The sequence below is a fragment of the Zea mays genome, chromosome 4, assembly GCF_902167145.1.
Source record: "Zea mays cultivar B73 chromosome 4, Zm-B73-REFERENCE-NAM-5.0, whole genome shotgun sequence".
In the NCBI taxonomy this organism is placed as follows: domain Eukaryota; kingdom Viridiplantae; phylum Streptophyta; class Magnoliopsida; order Poales; family Poaceae; genus Zea; species Zea mays.
The window spans coordinates 15,750,115-15,764,982 of NC_050099.1; the positions used below are offsets into that span (position 1 = coordinate 15,750,115).

A 14,868-nucleotide genomic window follows, 5' to 3' on the forward strand; every position below is an offset into this window, starting at 1 on the left:
GCGCCTTGGAAGTCGGCGCGCACAGTTATGATTCCTTGCGGCCCTGGCATCTTCAGTATCATGTACGTATAGTGTGGGATGGCCATGAATTTGGCCAGCCCCGGCCTCCCGATGATGGCGTTGTACCCGCAGTCGAAGTTCGCCACCTCGAACCTCAGGAACTCGGTTCTGTAGTTATTTGGGGTCCCGAAGGTGACCGACATGTAGATGTGGCCCAGCGGGTATTCCCCTTCTGTCGGCACGATGCCGAAGAAAGGAGTGTCTGACTCGTGGAGCTCGTTGAGGTGAACTCCCAAGCCTTGGAGCGTACGGGGGAAGGTGACGTTGATGCTGCTCCCCCCGTCCACTAGCACCTTCTTCACCCGGCTCTCTCGGATCACCGGATCGACGAGGAGCGGGTATTTGCCTGGGTGGTCGAAGTTGAGCCATTGATCCTCCCGAGTGAACGTGATTGGGTGCTCCGACCACCGGTACGGGGCGGGAGGGCCGGTGGTCGCCACCAGTATCTAGCGGTCGTTGAGCTTTTGTTGTCTCTTGTTTTCCTGCGACCCATGTCCACCGAAGATGACGTTGACCTCCCTGTCAACGCGCGGGAATGCTCCTCCTCCCCCCTCCTCCGGCTGATGGGGCTGTCGTGGTTCATCTGGTCCTCCCCTCGGCGGAGGAGGTGGTAGAGGTTGGAAGGGTCGGCCATGCCCGACGGAGTGCTTGAAATCCCGGCAGTTGCGGAGAGTGTGGCGCATATCCTTGTGGTACGGGCACTGGGCGTCGAGGATGTCGTCCAGCGTGCGTTCGCCTCCACGAGGTCCTCCTCGGGCGCGAGAGGCGGGTGGTCCGGCGGCGTGTACCTCTTCGCGAGGCCTCTTCTCCCAGCGCTTGTCGGGCGGCTGGTTCGCGTCGCGTCGTGGCGCTGCCGGTGTGGGCTTTGTTCCTCCGATGAGGTCCTGGGCCCGCTCGTCAGCGGTGATGTAGAGGTCGGCTTCCCGGAACAGCTCCTCGGAGGTAGTCGGCGCCTTTTGCAGTATGGCTCGGACGAAAGCCGAGTCGTTAGATCCTCTGTAGAAGTCCTCGATCACGGCCGCCTCCGTGACCTCGGGGATGCGGTTTCTCATGGTCTGGAACCTTTTGAGGTATGACCGGAGAGTCTCATCCCCCCAGCGCTTGATGGATTTGAGGTCCCATGGTTGCGCTGGCTTGTCGGAGAGAGACTGGAAGTTGGCGGTGAAACGTCGACTGAAGTCTCCCCAGTCGTCGATGCAGTGTCGGGGTAGATGTCGTAGCCACTGCAGCGTGTCTTGCCCGAGGACGATGGGCAGATACGCAGTCATGACGTCTTCGGATGCCCCGGCAGCCCGAGCAGCGGTGGTGTAGACGGCTAACCAGCCCCCTGGATCCTGCTTAGGTTCATATTTATCGACATTGGATACCTTGAAGTTGGGAGGCCATTGGATGGCCCTAAGGCGCGGAGTAAGGGCGGATACTCCGCACGTGTCCTCCTGTCGTCGAGGATGTCGTCTGTCCCGGGGAGGGGAGTGGCGGTGGTGGTTCCTCGACCGTCCCCGGGTGGTTCCACCAGTTGAAGCTGTTGCCGACTCAGTTCGGGTGGCCTGGCTTTGAGTCGGGAAGCCATGATCTCGGTCATACTCCTCCTGACGGCGAATTTCGTTCTCGTGCCGTCGTTCGCGCGAAGCATTGATAGAGCTCCGCGCGTCTCGGCGACTGTTGATGGCGTGTCGCAGATCGTTCGGCGGGTGAGCGAGCGGTAGAAGATGGTTAGCTGCCTGAGTGAACAGGCGCCGGTATCCCTCGGCGTCGGGGGTCCGAGGAAGTCCGTCAGCTATCCGGGCTAGAACGCCTCCGACTTCGCTCGGCGTGTTCATAGCTCGGGCGAAGTCAGGGTTCAAGTTGCGCCCGAAGAGCGGATTCCCGCGTCGTTGCCTTGCATCTTGCTCGGCTTGCTCCTGAGTCCGACGGCGATCACGTCGTCGGGAGTTCCTTCGTTCCCTGAAGACGCGTTCTTCCGGAGTTTCTCCTATCTCTGAGACCTCGTCTCGCGAGACAGGCTGCTCCGGATCCCGTTCTCCAGCTGCGTGATGTCGTCGAACGTTCCTGCGTCGGTTCCTTCGTCGGCGGGATTCTCGCTGAGGCGGTTCTTCTCCGGGCGCGGTCGGTTCATCGTCGGAGACGGCGGGCGACTCTGCCTTCCCGATGAAGAGGACGTCGGGGTAGAACGGTTTTGCTGCCGTGGCGACTTTCTTTCTGTTCTCCTTTGAGGTCGGAGGAACGGGAAGAACGTCTGGCCTCTCCCTGGTCTCCTTCTTTCTCATGACCTGTGTCCATCTTTTCGTCGGGGAAGTAGACAGCGGAGTCTTCCGGGTCAGCGAGCTTCTAGCTCCAGCCTCCCCGGAGACGATCTTTTTCCGAAGACCCGGAGGTAGCGTCTTTCCAGCATTTTCGGAGTTTGTTGGAGGAGACTTCTGTTCCGGCAGATCCGCGAGGCGGTGTAGAATTCCTTCTTCGTCCGCCACGGATGAGATTGTCCCGAAGCAGAATATGGATCCGGGACGCATGGTGATCTTGCTGTGGAAGGTGACGGCCATTGAGCTAGCTTGGATCGTCGACACACCCCCTACCTGGCGCGCCAGCTGTCGGTGTTTTGGGTCCGACCGCACACCCGGGGTTGCCCCTCGAGGTGTTTTTAGGAGTAGGACGGTGTCAACGACTGTAGCAAAATGGTTTGTGCCGATCGCACGAGGGACAATGGACAAGATTTGCAGGTTCGGGCCGCTTAGAAGTGCGTAACACCCTACGTCCTGGTGAGTATATGAGCGTGGTTACAAGAAGATTCTCTGCAGAGAGTTTTTTGTGGGTGGCTAAGTAGAACCGGGTCGATCGATCTGAAGGGGTGCCCCCTAGGCCTTATATACTCGGCCGTGGAGCAGTACATGTGATACGATAACAACAAGTAGCTAAAAGATAGTGAACCTCTTGAGTTTATCCCTACGTAACCTTCGCCGACTTATCCTCGCATGGCTCTGTTGCATGGGGGCTTCAGCGCGGGAAAGTCGGGTCTCTGTTTGTGATTCATTCGTTCGACGTTGTGGGCCGCCTGTGTTTGCACTAATCAGTCTCACGTCTTCTTTATTGGTTGTCTTTCCCTAGGCCCACGAAAGAATGACCTTACGAATTATTGGGCCCTTGGGCTTTTCGTGAGGCCTTTTACTTCTTTAGTGGACCCAGGGGATATCTATCCCCCACACCTAGTGACCGCCCGGCGCTTCCGTGTCGCATCTTGACGATCCTTCACCATCACTGCCGATACAACAGCAACAATATTCCGTCCATAAGGAAAAATCTTTAACTCACGAGCCATATGAGACATAAATATGTCTTCGCCGGCCGCACGGGGGATCGGAACGTTCCTTGGCTATTGACCCCCGGTAACCCTCAGCATTCGCGCCGAAGACTCCCGGAGCTCGGGCGAAGACATCCTTCCCCCAAGGGCCGCGCAAGTACCCATTAACTCCACAGCAAAACGATTAGAGACCCCCAACCCTTCAGCTATAGTACCTAATTTTCTCTTCTTCATGGCTGGCGCAGCCTCCCGTGAAGAACCTTCCCCAGCCGCAGCCACCGGTTTCTTCCCGCGGCGATCGACGGCCACAACAGCGTCATCCCAGGATAGCCGCCGTACGACAAACGATTGAACTCGAAGACCCTATTCAGGCGAACGTTGGATCCATGAATATCCCAACTCCACAGAGCCTCCGTTCGCGGCACATACCGCCCCACAATCCTCATAGCTCCATCCTCCACTTCACGCACGAATGCGGCTGGGTCTCGGCCGCGCAGATCCAACGCGAAGGCCGGACTTCGCACTTGCTGCTCACCTAGGGAGGGCATCTGGCGAGGGCATACTTCGCCCAGCGCCCAGCCATGCGCCAAGGGCCACACCCCATAACCGATGAATTCCTCAACCAAATCGCGCCCGCTACTCATGCGGGCAGCACACCGAAGGGCCCCTTCATCCCTATCATCCTCCGCCACCTCAAACGGCAGGAACACCACATAACAGTGGGAGCACATCACGGCCGCTGGGAGTCCTGGGAGGTCTTTGACTTCGCCTCCCGACACATAAAACCAATAATCATACCAATTGCCCCACTTGTTGCGGGCGCAGGGAACTAGTTCCACAACTTCCGCCGAAGTCTTCCAAGTCCTCAGCGTAAAAGTGCACGATCCAAACTGTGCAATCTTGCTCCCAATTTTTCTCTTCTGCCAGTGCGGACAGTAATTCTTGGCGAAGACCTCCACGGAGGGCTGACCGCCATACGAAGTCACCGCCCAGACATACTTCGCCAGAGCCACCACGACATTAGGTGTCAATTGGTGGATCTGCACGTCATACCTTTGCAAGACCTCCGCCACAAAACGATGCGCAGGTAGGTGAAGGCCGGCGATAAAAAAACGCCTCGAACACAACCATCTCACCCTCCGGCTCAGGAATCTCTTCCGCCCCCGGAACTCGTCCAACTCCATTCCCAAAATACCCCAACTGTTGTATGTCTTGCACGCGAACCGAGGAGATCCTCAAAACGCCGAACTCCACCGTGTGGCCCGGGTGTAACTCCACCACCACCAAATCGCTCATGGTATCCTCGGACGACGATTCGCCCAACAGCGCGTTTGCAGCGGACGAAGAATTAGTCGACATTGCTACGTACCGGCGGCGGCGGCGCGCGGTTTGCTTGACGCGGGCCAGATCTCCGATGAAGAGGAACAAGGAGGGCAGACGAGCGGGCGAACGGTTTCAAAGTGTTAGGGTTTTGCGGCGCACAGAAAGGTAAGAGAGCCAGGGCCACGCCGCCCCCCTTTTTATACACAGGGCGCAACGCTTCGGGAAGCCCGCAGTCCAACAGTACCACGTCCATCAACGGTCACATCAAAAATCCCCCGTGGAACCACTTCGAGCGAGGGCAGCGTCTCCACCATCTAGCGACGTCTTCGACACCAGATGACTCAGTCGAACTGGTCCCTCGGAGGGCAAATGTTGGGGCGAAGGCAAATACGCTACCATTCGCTCCAGGCCTTTGTCACCTCGCTGCACCAATGGAGGCAAGATGACCGGCGCGGCCCACCCTTCGTCCTCCTTGCTGCAAGACGAAGGCCTACGACGAAGTCTCTCCATCCCACGTCCTCACCTGACCTGGAGGCCCACGTGGGATTCGGCCCACTGTAACAGGCTCCGCACGGAGAAGCGTGTTACAGGCCCGATTTGTAATAGCTTTTCTGTAATGACAGTCTGTAACCCTCCCTTATGGGAATATTCTGGGGATAGTCCAGGTGCCTGAGGGCATAAACGTCCTTACATTGGGACGTTGGGCACTCGGGCACCTATAAATACCCCCGTACAGTGCCCTTGAGAGGCGGGATTAACAGAGCAATTGACATCTCGAGTTAAACCTTGCTTGCACTCTTTCCACTCCCCCGTTGGATCAACTTGCCCAGGAGAGCAAGTTCCAACACGCCCTACCAGCGGCGTGCGCACTCAGGTCTAGTCCTGATAGGTCATTAGTGTGTCGCTGGCCTGGGGATGCGCAGACTATAAATGTGCCACGGTCCGAGGGCTGGTAGGTCATGAGTGCTGTGGTTCGAGGGGTTTGTAGGTCATGAGTGGGAGGCGGGCCGGCACCTCCGTCGTAGCTCGGTGCCAGACACAGTTAGTGCGGCCGGCCACCTACGGCGAGTCAGTCTTTGGCCAAGCACGGGATCCACTCGAGTGGTTTCCCTTCGTCACGCCTGACCTCGGGCTCGGTGACACGGGGTTTTACGGGGTTGGGTTCTTCTAGGGTAGACATTATCTATATCCTCCAGCTAATCAGCGGGCCCCGGTTACCAGAGACCATTCACCGGTGTGCTCGCTAACCGATGGGTCCCAAGGGCCGGCATCTTATCCCCCCAACACTTGCACATTTACAGAATACCTCGAAATTCGGTTAGCTATTATTGTAATCATGCACATATGAAATATGACTCAACCAAAAAAAAAATTAAATCAATCACACTTTTGTGTCACACATGGACACATGGTCTCCGCGTGCGTTCAGAGTAATATCTCCCTCGACGAATGTATTTGACAACGCTAAGGGCTAATTTGGGAACCTCAAACCCCTTTCGGGATTGGAAGGAATTGAGATGAAAATAAACTAATTTTCTCTCCAATCCCTTTCAATTCCGAAAGAATTTGAGTTTTCAAACTAGCTTGATCATCCATTTTTTTAAAAAAAAAAATTAGCACCTGCTTTATATAAAAGCAAAGTTGAGGCATTAACAGTACGTATGTATTAACAAGCCTAGTACGTATCAGGAGTAAACAAATTTATGCCTAAAACACTGGACTGTGCGCCGCCCGGCTCTCCCGACTCTTGCATTGCATGTGTGTAGCTTCATTTCATTTGTGTGATGGTACTGTGACAAAGCAGGGACGAAGTAGCTGGACCAGCGCTGTTTGTCTTTGGCATCTTCCCGGCGTCCCACGCTCGTTAGCGCCATCGATATGGCGCCGGCGCTCCTAGAAATGATCGAAGCTCACGCGTTCCCCCTGCCGAGCCGATCTGAGCTCGCTCGTGGCCGCTAGTGAGTAGCAGCTAGCCAGTGAACCGGCCTGCTGTGTCCCGGGCGGGTCCCGGCTTGCTGCTAGACACCATTTTCGGCGTCGCACCAACGTAGCAGTGCAACAGCTGGGACTGAGTTCGTTGGTCCTGACTTCGGTGATTGAACAAGTCATCAGCTGCAGATGATCTCCGTGTGCATGCGTGTGTGTATATATATAGACACCCGCATCGACGGTACATACTTGAACCGGCGCCACGAGCTAGCGCACCTCCGGTTCGAGCATCGATCTGTTTCATTATTCCAAACTAGGTCAGGCGCTACGGGATAATTGCCTGCAACTGCAACGAGCTCAGCTAGCGCTCATGGACATGGACATGGCCTCGTGTCGTCGTCGCTGGCCGCTGTTGCTTGCTCTCGCCCAGCTGCTGGTCGTCTGCGGTGGCCTCGGCGCCACCGTGGAGCACACCTTCGACGTACGTAACTGATTATATATCCACGCCCTTTCTTAAGGCCGTTTTGTTTTGTTTTGTTTTGGGTTCCCCTCTCTGCATCATCATCAGATCAGTGTCAATGCAAATTGATTTTCAGGTGCGCAACGACCTTTCCATAAGCCAGCTTTGCCAGCCGGCGAGGGCCATCACCGCCGTCAACGGCCGGCTTCCCGGGCCGACGATCCACGTCCGCGAGGGCGACACGGTGGTGGTGCACGTCATCAACAACTCGCCCTACAACATCACCATTCACTGGTGCGTACGTGTATCAATGAAGCCAACAAGACATAGACGACAAGACCCGTGTCAACGACTAACTTCATCTGTACCTGTACTGTATGTAGGCACGGCCTCTTCCAGCGTGGGACGCAGTGGGCGGACGGCCCAGAGATGGTGACGCAGTGCCCCATCCGCCCCAGCAGCCGTTACACCTACCGCTACAACGCCACGGGGCAGGAGGGCACGCTGTGGTGGCACGCGCACAGCTCCATGCTCCGTGCCACCGTCCATGGCGCCATTGTCATCAAGCCCAGGAACGGCGCCCTGGGGTACCCTTTCCCCAAACCCGACCAGGAGCGGATCGTTATGCTTGGTACGTACGATATATACATATAGTATCCAGCAACGTCGTTTCTGTTGTTGCTACAAACGACGATCATGCATCTCGCATCGCTTTGCATTCAGGCGAGTGGTGGAACGGCAACGTGTTCGACCTGGAGCGCAACGCCTTCCTCACGGGCAACCTGGTGCCTCAGGCCGACGCCTACACCATCAACGGCAAGCCGGGGGACTTGCACAGGTGTTCGGGCGGCAGCAACCGCAGGCCCAGTAAGTATCACTACACTACCTGGCTCTCTTTCGACCATGCATCTTAACAGTCATGCACCTAATAAGTTAATTTCCCAGGAACCTTCAAGCTCAAGGTGCGGAGCGGCTCGACGTACCTGCTCCGGATCATCAACGCGGCGGTGAACACGCCCATGTTCTTCAAGGTCGCCGGCCACAGCTTCACGGTCGTGGGAGCCGACGCGGGCTACACGGCGCCGTACGAGACCGACGTCGTGGTGGTGGCGCCGGGGCAGACCGTGGACGCGCTCATGGCCACGGCCGCCGCGCCGCCGTCGCGGCGCCGCTACTACATGATGGCCTCCCCCTACAACAGCGCGCGCCCGAGCCTCCCGTTCAGGAACAGCACCGCCACAGCCGTCGTGGAGTACGTCGACGTCGGCCACCAGCAGAACAAGCAGGGACCGCGGCGGCGGCGGCCGGTGCTCGCGCCCATCATGCCGCCGCCCAACGACACGGCGACGGCGCACCGCTTCTTCACGAGCCTGGCCGCGCTCGTCCGCCCGGGCGCCCGTGCCCCCGCCGTGCCGCTCGCCGTCGACACGCGCATGCTCGTCACCATCGGGCTGGGGCTCGCGGCGTGCAGGCCGGAGCAGACGCGGTGCAGCGGCGGCAGCCGGCAGCAGGTGTTCGCCGGCAGCATGAACAACGCCTCCTTCGTGCTCCCCGCCGCCATGTCCCTCCTGGAGGCGCACTTCAGGAACGCCACGGCGGGCGTCTACACGCGGGACTTCCCCGACGCGCCGCCCCTGGAGTTCGACTACACCAGGCCGCCGCGCGGCATGAGCCTCGCGACGGCCAAGTCGACCAGGGTCAGGACGCTGCCGTACAACGCCACGGTGGAGGTGGTGCTGCAGGACACGGCGCTGGTGGCGCGGGAGAGCCACCCCATGCACCTCCACGGCCACAACTTCTTCGTGCTGGCGCAGGGGTTCGGCAACTTCCGACGGGAAACCGCCGAGAAGCAGTACAACCTCGTCAACCCGCTCCAGAGGAACACCCTTGCCGTGCCGACGGGTGGATGGGCTGTCATTCGCTTCGTTGCCAACAACCCAGGTATATACGATTATATGGGTTATGCATGGATCACACACAAAGATGCAAACTTGATATTAATTCAGTAGATTTCTGTGGCTAGGGTGCATGTTGGTGAGCATGATTTTTATGTGCGTGGTTGCAGGAATGTGGATCATGCATTGCCACTTCGATGCTCATCTGCCGATAGGGTTGGCAATGGCGTTCGAGGTGCAGGACGGGCCAACTCCAGAGACGGCACTTCCTCCACCGCCGCCTGACTTCCCTCAGTGCTGAGTGCTCACTAATGGGGTCAGTTGGAACTTGGAAGAATATGGAAAGTCAATTGATTCCATAACGTTCTGCCTCTCTAGCTAGCTAGATGTCAAGGTTGTTTGATGACTTGTTCATCGTGCATGCATGGATATTTATGCTTCAACCTCATTTGTATTTACGCGTTGTTTAGGACTATGTGCTCTTAGCTTGCAATTCAATTAATTAATCCTGCTCGCTGTAAGTCTATACTGGGAATGCAATTCGGATTTTGTACTAGTTTTTGACCAGCAACCGTCGCCTTTGCAAGAGTAGTTGTACGAGTTACCTAACTAGAGTCCATAAACAAAACTCCAACGTTAATTCTCATGAGTAGGGCTGGACGAAATACTTGTGGCTTGCTCACTAGCTCGGCTCGTGAAATAATTAGCTCGGCTCGGATCGAATCGTTTGATTTTTTGCACGAGCTGAGCCGGCGTTCCAGCTCGGCTTCTTAACGAGCCAGCTCGTGAGCCAAACGAGTTGCGATGGCCTCTTACCACCCACGGCCCACACGGCCCAACTGCGGAACTGCCCCAACAAGCCCACACGGCCACACACCGCATCGCGTTCGCCGGTTCGCGTTCCAGTTCCACACGACCACACAACACAGGCAGTCAGGCACGCACACAGGCCAGGCCACAGCCCACAGCCACCCGCCCGCCTTACGCCCACACCCTAACCCTAGCCGACGCGGCGGCGGCGAAACCGGCCACACCGACGGCCGACGCGACCGCCCAGGCGCGCAGCCGCCCAGCCGGCCAGCCGCCCACACGTGGCGTGGAACAGGCGCCAGCCGCGTCCTGCCAGGTGCCAGCGGCGTTTGGTCGGGCACGGCCGCTCGGACGTAGGGGGCGGTCCTGCCAGGTGACAGCTGCTCTCACTCTCAGGCGACTCCCGCGGTCCACCGGTCCCGCTAGGCGCCAGTCGCGGTCCCGCCTAGACAGCCAGGCGCCCAGCCCGGGCTCGCTTCCTGCACGGCTGCACGGCACCCTCGTCCTTGTCGCGCCGAAGACCCTCGTCGTCACCCTCGTCCTCGTCGCGCCGAAGCAACCCTAGCGTCGCACCGCACGGCTGCTGTTCTACTACTGCTTGACACGGTGAGAAGTGAGGACATTTTCAAAATTATTTCTTAATCCTAGCATCGCACCACTGTTTTACATAGATTTATTGCTGCTTTCATGCTTTGCCTGCTTATGCGAGTACAGTGATCATGGAGGAGAACACTCCACTGCCAGCAAGTTTGGAGTCACGACCTCGAACTCGAATCAAGCAACTCGCAAAGAAGCCATCCCTTTCGATGCGGAAGATGCCTATGGTGACACCATCATCGACATCTAACAATCGATCTAATGTTTCTATATCTATGGTGAGTATCCAAAATTCCATATGCTAAGCTGTAATATTTGTTGTATACCTGTATGCTAGGCTATAATATTGTCATTATCATATTCAATTGAAATGCAGGAACCGACAACTAATTCTAGAGAGGAGGAATACAAGGAGGCGGAGGAGGACAATAGCCTAGATGTGGAGGATGATTTATCTCTAAGCCTATCCTCAGAGGATGGTTGGAGCGAGGGTGAAGATGAGGGCCTAGTGAAACAAGTTCATAAGACAAAGAGAGGAGTCAAAAGGGCAAAGGGTGATGTTCCATTATCTCCTTCAAAGTGCAAGGTCAAGAGGGTGAAGCGAGCAGATTGTTGGAAATATTTTAAGGTGGTCTAAGTTCAATCAAAGAAGAAGTTTGGGGAAAAGGTGACAAAGGCCAAGTGCAAGTTTTGTTACAAACTATATGTGTATCAACCTGGGGGGGCAACATCACAACTGAATCGACATCTTGATAAGTGCACTGCCTACCAAAACAAGTTGGCTGAGATAAAGTTATCACAATCACACTTGACAATGCTTCAAATAACGATACTGCAATCACCAATTTGACATCCAAGCTTCTTGCTAGAAGGAATGCACATTTTGATCCTTTGTATTTTCATGTTCGTTGTGCTTCACACATAGTCAATTTGGTTGTAAATGATGGCTTGCAACTTGTCGGGGACCATAATTAGGGGTACCCCCAAGACTCCTAAACTCGGCTGGTAACCACCATCAGCACAAAGCTGCAAAGGCCTGATGGGCGCAATTCAGGTCAAAGCCCCGTCCACTCAAGGGACACGATCTCACCTCGCCTGAGCCCAGCCTCGGGCAGGAACAGTAGACCAAGGTGGATTCACGCTTCGCCCGAGGGCCTCCTCAAGCAACGGGCGCACCTTCGACACGCCCGAGGCCCAGCTCGGGCAGGCTTCGCGGAGAAGCAACCTTGGCCAGATCGCCTCGCCAGCCGACCGGATCGCAGGAGCATTCAATGCAAGGATCGCCTGACACCTTATCCTGAGGCGCGCTCCTCAGTCGACAAGGCCGAAGTGACCGCAGTCACTTCGCCCCTCCACCGACTGACCTGACAGGAAAACAGCGCCGCCTGCGCTGCTTCGACTGCTGTGCCACCCGCTAGGGTGAGGCTGACAGCAGCCAAGTCCAGCCTCAGGCGCCATAGGAAGCTCCGCCTCACCCGACCCTAGGGCTCGGCCCCCGCCTCGACCTCAGAAGACGGTCTCCGCCTCGCCCGACCCCAGGGCTCGGACTCAACCTTGACCTCGGACGACGGTCTCCGCCTCGCCCGACCCCCGGGCTCGGACTCAACCTTGACCTCGGACGACGGTCTCCGCCTCGCCCGACCCCCAGGCTCGGACTCAACCTCGACCTCAGAGGAGTCTCTCCGCCTCGCCCGACCCCAGGGCTCGGACTCAGCCCCGACCTCGGAGGAGTCACCACCTTGCCCGACCTTGGGCTCGGACCGACCACGTCGCAGGGGGTACATCATTACCCTACCCCTAGCTAGCTCAGGCTACAGGGAACAAGACCGGCGTCTCATCTGGCTCGTCCCGGTAAAACAAGTAATGATGGCACCCCGCGTGCTCCATGACGACGGCGGTTCTCAGCCCCCTACGGAAGCAAGGAGATGTCAGCAAGGACCCGACAGCCCCAACAGCTGTGCTTCTACAGGGTTTAAGCGCTCCTCCGACGGCCACGACCTCACATGAACAGGGTTCCAACACCTCTCCGACAGCCACGTAGGCATGTACATAGGGCTCTGGCTCTTCTCTGCTAGACACGTTAGCACACTGCTACACCCCCCATTGTACACCTGGGCCCTCTCCTTACGACTATAAAAGGAAGGTCCAGGGCCCTCGTACGAAAAGGTGGCCGCGCGGGAGAACGGGCTGACGGATAGGCTCTCACTCTCTCCCTCGCGAACGCTTGTAACCCCCTACTGCAAGCGCATCCGCCCTGGGCGCAGGACAACACGAGCCGCGGTTCCCCTTTATTGTTCCCCCTTGTGTTCCGTCTCGTGCCGACCCATCTGGGCTGGGACACGCAGCGACAATTTACTCGTCGGTCCAGGGACCCCCCGGGTCGAAACGCCGACAGTTGGCGCGCCAGGTAGGGGCCTACTGCGTGTTGACGAACAGCTTCCCGTCAAGCTCCAGATGGGTAGTCTCCAGCAACCTCTCTAGCCCGGGACGATGCTCCGTTTCGGGAGTCTCGAGTTCATGTCCCTCGACGGCAGCTACGACATGGTACTCCTTCCTCCGCCGCGCGACAACGACAATGGCGGCCGTCAGTCCGCCCGCCGCCGCGCGGAATCGACGACGTCTTCCCCCCCATGGCGGAAGAGAAGCGTTCGGGTCTGTCCCGTCACCTTCCCCGTTGACGAAGGAGGAGGCGAGGCAACCATGGCCAAGCAAGAGGCGGCACCTCGTTGGCTGTCGAGCGAGTCGACGACGTCGGCGCCCCAACGGGGGACACGGTGGACATTGACCTCGCGTCTGAGACGAAGACGAGCGTCGTTTCCCCGCAACACGCCAACCCCAAGCGGGCGGATGACGCCAGCACGCTCGCGAAGGACTTGCTGGGCGTTAGCCTCGTACCTGAGATAACGGTGCAGTCCATCCCCGACGCGACTTCATCACCATCCGTCGATCAAGAGGTACCGTCCGTTTTCCATCCTGTGCCTTCTAGATTTAGCTTCGACCCACCAACCGATCCCGCTATGGTGGACGCTTTCATAAAGGCATACCCAAACCTTCCGGGGTACCATATGCGGTCAACCTGGAACCGACTTACGGCCGTCTCGACCTACGGGCCCCCGGGTTCCGAGGAAGATGACGAGCCCGACTCTGGTTGGGATTTCTCCGGGCTCGGTAACCCCAGTGCCATGCGAGACTTCATGGCCGCATGTGACTACTGCCTCTCCGATTGCTCCGATGATGGCCACAGCCTTGACGACGAGGACTGTGGCCCAAGTCGCGAATGTTTCCACGTCGATCTAGGGGGTCTCGATGAAGGCAACCATCTTGGTATGCCGGAGGACAGCGATCCCCCTAGGCTTGCGCCTCGCGTTGACATCCTTCGGGAGCTAGCTGTGGTCCCAGTCCCTGCGGGGGGTCAAGACACACAGCTCGAGCAAATCCGCGAGATGCAGGCCAGGCTCGACGAGAAAGCAGGACAACTTGTGCATCTCCGGCAGAACATCGGGCAGGAGTGGGCAGGCCGAGCTCCGGCCGGAGAAGCGCGTCATCTGGCCCAGGACGTCCAGCACTGCATCGCCGACGATGCTAGGGCAAGGCTGCCCCGGCTTCCAGTGGGGTCGGCCAGAACCTGGCTGCAGCGGCATTACTACTCCGAGCGATGCCGGAACCATCCACCACCGAGGGGCGACGTATCCAGGGGGAACTCAAGAATCTCCTAGAGGATGCCACGGTCCGACGGGCCGAAAGCTCTGCCTCCCAAAGGTAGGGGTACCCCTCGGAGCATCGCGCCGCGACTTCCCGATTCATGCAGGAAGCCTCGGTCCACACCGGGCGCACGCGGGACACAGTGCCTGCAGCCCCGGGTCACCTCGGCAACGAGCACCACTGCCGCAACCGTCGAGCCCACCTCGACAAGAAGGTGCGCCGAGGCTACCACCCCAGGCGTGGGGGACGCTACGACAATGGGGAGGATCGGAGCCCTTCGCCCGAACCACCCGGTCCACAGGCTTTCAGCCGGGCCATACGACGGTCGCCGTTCCTGACCCGGTTCCGAACCCCGACTACCATCACCAAGTACTCGGGGGAGACAAGGCCGGAACTATGGCTCGCGGACTACCAGCTGGCCTGCCAGCTGGGTGGAATGGACGATGACAACCTCATCATCCGCAACCTCCCCCTATTCCTCTTCGACGCCGCCCGAGCCTGGCTGGAGCATCTGCCTCCTGCGCAGATCTCCAACTGGGATGACCTGGTCAAAGCCTTCGCCGGCAACTTCCAGGGCACATACGTGCGCCCTGGGAACTCCTGGGATCTCTGAAGCTGCCGCCAGCAATCGGGAAAATCCCTGCGGGACTACATCCGACGATTTTCGAAGTAGCGCACCGAGCTGCCCAACATCACCGACTCAGATGTCATCGGCGCGTTCCTCGCCGGCACCACTTGCCGCGACCTGGTGAGCAAGCTGGGTCACAAGACTCCCACCAGGGCGAGCGAGCTGATGG

The 14,868-nt window shown here is 58.1% G+C and overlaps 1 protein-coding gene across 1 annotated transcript; it reads left to right on the top strand.

Moving 5' to 3' along the window:
* The first annotated feature begins 7,461 nt into the window (after nt 1-7,461).
* On the top strand, nt 7,462-9,518 carry LOC103652871 (laccase-25). The gene is made up of 4 exons (XM_020551805.3): nt 7,462-7,698; nt 7,791-7,934; nt 8,013-9,008; nt 9,133-9,518. The coding sequence occupies exons 1-4, from the start codon at nt 7,497-7,499 to the stop codon at nt 9,261-9,263; spliced, it is 1,473 nt and encodes a 490-aa protein (XP_020407394.2). The 5' UTR covers nt 7,462-7,496; the 3' UTR covers nt 9,264-9,518.
* The last annotated feature ends 5,350 nt before the right edge of the window (nt 9,519-14,868 follow it).